Here is a 7,182-nt window from a genome sequence, read left to right on the forward strand (position 1 = left end):
AAAAAAAAAAAAAACATCACTAAGACAAATGAAGAAAAGTAGTAACCATGGGTGTGTGGGGGTAGAATGAAAAGGGTGTCTGGCTGTTGGTACAGTCTTTAAATGGGCAATGATTAAGAGATTCATTCAGAGGCAAAGCAGTACTGGAAGTCAGATGACACCAAGGTCAGGCCTGGTGCTTTTTCTCCCTTTGCTGGCTCAGACTTTTATTCGTAACTCTTGGTGGGGCCTGAGTAGTTTCAGACAGGGTGACAGATTAGGTTAAAGGCAAATGAGATTGACTGGGTGAGTCATTCAGCATGTGGTGGGGCCAGGCTTTGACTGAGTATATAGGTGGAGAGAGGAAAGATGTGACGTTTGGGGACAGGACAGGCAACACTGAGACAGAAGTGGGCTTCGGCAACTGAGCTCACACAAGTTCTCAGTGACTGAAATTGGAACAAAGAGCCAGGCCAGATGGGGAAGACTTCATAACAGTCCAGAGACTGCCTCTGAATTGGGTCTAACAAAGATGTATGGTGGTGCTGGATCCTTGTGGCATTTAGCAAGTGCTGCCTGGGTCCCTTGAGCAGAGTGGCATGTGGAGAAGCCAGTGAAGTACTGTGTCATGGATGCTGAGGGCAGTGGAGTTTAGGGTGTAGCAGTCATGGTCTGGAGATGTGAGGGAGCTTTGTTCCCGTGAGTGGTATTCAAATGGGGAGGGAGTATGGGTATACTCAGGATCCTTGTACTGACACTTAAAGCCAAGAGAATAAGCACAGGTTTCAGTATATCTGGGTCTCCAGGGAGATGAACTAGCAGGAACTTGAGTGAGATTCCATTATGTCAGACCGAGAGCCCAGTGGGAGATACCATAAGGACCTGGTATCTCCTGTGAGTTGGACAACTAGGGAGGAGGGAGATTTACTGGGGTTCCTGGGGATTGAGTCTGCTCATGATCTCACCTGCCCCCATCATGCAGGGCCATGTGACCTTTGAGGATATTGCTGTGTACTTCTCCCAGGAGGAGTGGGGCCTCCTTGATGAAGCTCAGAGGTGCCTGTATCATGACGTGATGCTGGAGAACTTTTCGCTTATGACCTCAGTGGGTAAGATCTCTTAAAACCACACCATCGACCTCTGTTGGACTCTGCTGTTCCCCTTTTTCCAGGAGTTTCCTTGTTTTTTCCAGAGTTGGACATGGGCCCTGCTTCTTTCCTTGGTTTCTTGACCTGTGGATGACATAGGTGCTGTGGTTGCCAGGCCTGGGCTTTTTGCGGCCGCAACATCTACTGTCCTGAAGCCTTTTAGTTAAGAGTTTGGGTTCAGACTCTTGTAACCTGCCCAGCCAATACCACTTGGTTTTGCCATTCCTTGGTAAGGTAACTGTTCAGTTCTGTGGTGGACCTGTGTTACAAGTTCTCCCCCTGCCGTTAGTAGACTTGTCTTTGGACCTGCCTTTCTCAGGAATTACAGGTACTTACATGGTTGCTATTTGTAGGGATTTCTAGACTATGACAGCAAGACCCTCTCCCAAGGCTTTTTAAAAAAATAAACGTTTCTCCTGTAGTCTGTCATGGGTTGGTGCACTCTGGGCCAGTGTTGTTGACTCACCTCCCTATTTTTCCCTTGAGACTTCTACCTTCCGGGACCCAGATAGTCTCCTGACTTAAGCCAAGGACAAGAGAGAGGCCTGTGTTTCTGAAAGGGTAGTGAAGTCTTCAACCACAGCAAAGGGGGTTAACAAGGTTTGGGACCTGTGAGTAGGAGCAGTGGCATGATTTCAGGGCTGAACTCAAATCATACCAGGCAAATGTCCTGTGTTCCCTACTATTTTAGTGCCAGGGTTCATGGGCATACCTCATTTTTCTCTTTTCTCTGCCTACTTGACATTTTGCCTACTTGACATTTCTACTGTGATTGTCCCCTACCTCTGTTTTCCATATCTCTCCTGTTCCTATTTTGCAATGTTCTCCAACATTAGCATATATTTAATAAATTTAATATTATGAGCTGTGCATATGCAGATGTTCGTCAGCTCATGATCGGGTTATATCCTGATAAACCCATTGTAAGTTGAGAATATTGTAAGTCAGACAACTTACTAGCCATCCTAGCTTAGCAATACAGTAGAGTATCAGTTGTTTAGCCTTATGATTGCATGGCTTACTGGGAGCTGTAGCTTGCTACCACTACATCACAAGAGTATACATACTGAGTATCACTAGCCTGGGAAAAGTTCAGAATTCAAAGTATGGTTTCTACTGAATGCATATCACTTTTATACTATCATAAAGTGGAAAAATCTTAAGTTCAACCATTGTAAATCAGAGACTATTTCAGTTCTCAAACATCAGCTGTTGAGTTGTAATTGCACTTTCCTGGGGTGATGCATTCTACGCAGGTCTCCCCTCTCTCCATGAGACAGTGTCCCGTTGAAAACCATTGACAGAGAAGTAAGTTGTAGATGCCCCCTGCCTCTCTTTCCACCACAGCACCCTATTCTTTGTTCTCTCTGGTTATCGTCTTCCTCCACATGGTAACCGTAAGAGGCCTGGTACTGCAAGTATTGTCTTCCTTGACCTGACTCCAGCTCCCTTGCTGAAAACAAACACATGGGCTGAGTGCAGTGGCTCATGCCTATAATCCTAGCACTTGGGGAAGCTGAGGTGGGAGCATCACTTGAGCCCAGGAATTTGAAACCAGCCTGGGCAACATAGTGAGACCCTCATCTCCACAAAAAATTCTAAAAAAAATTAGCTGGGCATGGTGGTATGTGCCTCTAGTCTCAGCTACTCAGGAGGCTGAGATGGAAGTGTCACTGGAGCTTGGAAGGTCAAGGCTGCAGTGAGCTATGATTGCAATTGCATTCCAGCCTGGGTGACAGAGCAAGACCCTATCTCTTAAAAAAAAAAAAAAGGGATTCATCCCTCCCTGTCTTCCACAGGTATTTGTAATGGGGCTTTTCCCTTCCACCAAAGTCTGCATATACTTCACTTGCATTTTTATGCTTTTAGGTTGTTTGCATGGAATAGGGGCTGAGGAGGCCCCTTCTGAGCAGACTGTTTCTCTAGAAGTGTCACAGGCCAGGACTCCAAAGCCAAGTTCTTCCATCCCAAATGCTCATTCCTGTGAGATGTGTATCCTGGTCATGAAAGACATTTTGTACCTCACTGACCACCAGGGAACACTTCCCTGGCAGAAACCTTACACTTCTGCAGCCAGTGGGAAATGGTTTTCATTTGGTTCTAACCTGCAACAGCACCAAAACCAGCACAGTGGAGAGAAACACATCAGAAAGGAGGAGAGCAGTGCCTTGCTTCTGAATAGTTGCAGAATTCCTCTGCCAGACAATGTTTTCCCGTGCAAAGATGTTGAGAAGGATTTCCCAACCATCCTGGGCCTTCTCCAGCACCAGACCACCCACAGCAGAGAAGAGTATGCACATAGAAGCAGGGAGACCTTTCAACAAAGACATTACAAATGGAGCAAATGTGAGCAAGTTTTCAGTGAGAAGGTTCATGTTACTGATCATCAGAGAGTCCACACTGGAGAAAAAGCTTATAAACACAGGGAATATGGGAAATCCTTGAACTCTAAACACTCATTTGTTGAACACCAGAGAACCCATAATGCAGAAAAGCCTTATGTATGCAATATATGTGGGAAATCATTCCTCCATAAACAAACACTCATTGGGCACCAGCAGAGAATTCACACTAGAGAAAGGTCTTATGTATGCATCGAATGTGGGAAATCCTTGAGCTCCAAATACTCACTTATGGAACACCAGAGAACCCATAATGGAGAAAAGCCTTATGTGTGCAGTGTATGTGGGAAATCATTCCGCCACAAACAAACGTTTGTTGGGCACCAGCAGAGGATCCACACTGGAGAGAGGCCTTATGTATGTATTGAATGTGGGAAATCTTTTATTCATTCCTATGACCGCATTCGACACCAGAGAGTTCACACTGGAGAAAGGGCTTATCAATGCAATGAATGTGGGAAATCTTTCATATACAAACAGTCACTTCTTGATCACCAGAGAATCCACACGGGAGAAAGGCCTTATGAGTGCAAAGAATGTGGGAAAGCCTTCATCCACAAAAAAAGACTTCTTGAGCACCAGAGAATTCATACTGGAGAAAAGCCTTATGTGTGCATCATATGTGGGAAATCATTTATCCGCTCATCTGACTACATTCGACACCAGAGAATTCACACTGGAGAAAGGGCTTATGAATGCAGTGAATGTGGGAAAGCCTTCATTTCCAAACAAACACTTCTTAAGCACCACAAAATCCACACTAGAGAAAGGCCTTATGAATGTAGTGAATGTGGAAAAGGCTTCTACCTTGAGGTTAAACTTCTTCAGCACCAAAGAATCCATATTAGGGAACAACTTTATGAGTGCAATGAATGTGGAAAAGTCTTCAGCCATCAAAAAAGACTTCTTGAGCACCAGAAAGTTCACACTGGAGAAAAGCCCTGTGAGTGCAGTGAATGTGGGAAATGCTTTAGACACCACACCAGCCTCATTCAACACCAGAAAGTTCATAGTGGAGAGAGGCCTTATAACTGCACTGCATGTGAGAAGGCCTTTATCTATAAAAACAAACTTGTTGAGCATCAGCGAATTCACACTGGAGAAAAGCCATATGAGTGTGGTAAATGTAGGAAAGCCTTCAACAAAAGATATTCCCTGGTCAGGCACCAGAAAGTTCATACAAGAGAAGAGCCCTAGCAGTGTTGGGATGTGCCATTATCTTACTCACCATAACACACCAGAGAGCCGATTTTTCAAGGGACCCAACAGATAGAAATTGAACCTCGTATATCTGCATATCAATACTTGAAAGATTCACTACAAGGTCCAAGTACTTGGGAAGCTTTCTGGAGATTACTTGTACTTTCTAATCTGCCCAGTGTTACAACAGACATTATTACCATGTGGCATATCCTCATAGTTTTCATCAGTCACCCACATGTGCCCAGGGAATGCAGACATTTTTGCTCATCCAGTTCTGAAGGGAATAATGAATAATAAAAGCTTATTGAGGGTCCCCTTCCATCTTGCTGAACTGATCAAGGCATAGATGAAACCCAGCTTTGACCAAGAAGAGTGATCTGGATTCTTGTAGCCCATGGAGGTTTACCTTCTTCATAGGTATTTTTTTTTTTTTTAATGTGATGGCCATGGTAGGTAGGATATTCCCTCCTATACATTACTGAAGAGGGAAATGGACTGTCTCACCCTGCGCTGATGCCAGTGTTCTGGCAGTGTGAAGGGTGAACAGCTCCAATTTTCTGTGCCCGCAAGGACATAGTATGAGATCAGAAAATAGTTCTTAGTCCTGTTTGTCTTAATTTTTATTGGTTTCAAAGGTCTCCTAGGGAAGACATCAGAGCTTCATGGTCCTAATCATGGTGTTGATGCCAATTTTATTTTTAGGTCCAGAGAAGAGGCATTTGTGACAAACTCAAGTGCTGGGATCTGCATGAATTGTTTATTTGCAGTGATGCTCCATATTTCCTAGCATTGGTCATGACATCTTATTTCCCAGGTCCTTCATTGTAGCCATGAGCACTGAGGGACAGAATTGATAGGCAGGTCACTGGTTCTAAGACCTACTGGGGCCAGGTGAGAACAATAATTGGTCCAGACAGGTAGGTGTGATAAATAGAGTGGAAAAGATTGTAGCCAAGAAGAGTAAATGTGTTCCATCCAGAAGTGCATCCAGAAATACCTATGTTAATATGGCTTCATGGTTTAGTGGTATATAGAGATTCTCAGGACCTCAGATCTTTGTTTCTCCTTTGGTCACAGTCATCATCAGAATAAGTCATCTGAAGATTTTGTGGACTCCCATACCTTCTGTACTGTTTTTGAGATGATTGCTGCACAAGCAGGAAAGCAGGATTTGAATGAACATAGACCTTGCCTTCCAGATATGTGGTTTTTGTGATTCAACCAGATCTGTTGTGCCAGTTAGGAATTATTTTGATTACTTCCCATTTGTTGCCGCTGCTGAGAAGGCTGTCCTTCCTAACTTGAGGAGATGAATCCTTAATAAGTAAATCTTGTGTTACCCTATAGTCTGGTTTTCCAAAAGGAGAAGTGGATGTATATTTTTGTGTGGAACAATTTATCTTACAACATTGAAGTGCAGTTTTCATACACAAAACCTATCTTTTTAAGAATTCTGTTTGTTAAAAAAAAAAAAANATACACAAAACCTATCTTTTTAAGAATTCTGTTTAAAAAAAAAAAAAAGTAGTAAACAGACTTAAAACTAGAAACTAAAAAAAAAAAAAGAATTCTGTTTGTGTGGCTTATTGGCTAATAATGGGTTTTGATATTAATGTAATCTCAGTAAGTATCTTGTCTTAGAAATATGTGTGTATATATTCTGTTTTATGCCTTTTCATTCACCTTATTCAGTCTTCCAAATAAAATGTTTTCAATATTGGTGAAGTCTAATTTGCCTGTGGGTTCTTTTACTGATTGTTATTTAGGTGCTATTTAAAAATGCATTCCTCGGCCAGGTGTGATGGATCACACCTGCAGTCCCAGCACTTTGGGAGGCTAAGGTGGGTGGGATCACCTGAGGTCAGGAGTTTGAGACCAGCCTGGCCAACATGGCAAAAGCTTGTCTCTACTAAAAATACAAAAATTAGCCGGGCATGGTGGTGGGCACATGTAATCCCAGCAACTCAGGAGGCTCAGGTGGGAGAATTGTTTGAACCCAGGAGGTGGAGGTTGCAGTGAGTCGTGATCGTGCCATCTGCACTCCAGCCCGGGGAAAAAGAGTGAGACTGTCTCAAAAAAAAAAAAAAAAAAGTATTCCTAATTTAAAAACAGAATTTTTTAATGTTCCCTGTGAAACTTTTACAGTTTAGTTGTTTTATTTGTGTCTATGATCATATTTACTTAATTTTTCTGTTATTTTTAAAATATGGAGGATGCCCATTTGCTGCAGCAACATTGATTTAAGATTATTCTTCAATGAGTTGATTTTGTCCCTTTATTCAATATCAGCTAATCATTTGTATATATTTCCTTCTGTACTTTCTACTCTGTTAAATTTATATATTTGTATTTTTGCCAGTACTTTCATGTGTTTAGTGATGTGTTTTTATAAAGTCTTGAAATCATGGCCATGTACTACTAGAACCTCTTTTACTTTTTTTTTTTTTTTT

The 7,182-nt window shown here is 42.5% G+C and overlaps 1 protein-coding gene across 6 annotated transcripts in view; it reads left to right on the forward strand.

The window, feature by feature from the left end:
- ZNF549 (zinc finger protein 549) overlaps positions 1-6,193 on the forward strand; it is a 17,217-nt gene extending 11,024 nt beyond the window's left edge. For 3 of the 6 annotated variants that reach the window (XM_017509506.2, XM_017509507.2, XM_017509505.2), the window contains 2 exons: positions 962-1,088; positions 2,997-6,193. In XM_017509506.2, coding sequence (XP_017364995.1) covers positions 962-1,088; positions 2,997-4,726 — 1,857 coding nt within the window. In that variant the 3' untranslated portion in view covers positions 4,727-6,193. The remainder of the gene's footprint in view (positions 1-961; positions 1,089-2,996) is intronic. The other 3 variants (XM_037731733.1, XM_037731734.1, XM_037731732.1) reach the window with 2 other exon arrangements.
- Positions 6,194-7,182: the final 989 nt, after the last annotated feature.

The sequence above is a fragment of the Cebus imitator genome, unplaced genomic scaffold (genome assembly GCF_001604975.1).
Source record: "Cebus imitator isolate Cc_AM_T3 unplaced genomic scaffold, Cebus_imitator-1.0 Scaffold417, whole genome shotgun sequence".
NCBI classification, from domain to species: Eukaryota; Metazoa; Chordata; class Mammalia; order Primates; family Cebidae; genus Cebus; species Cebus imitator.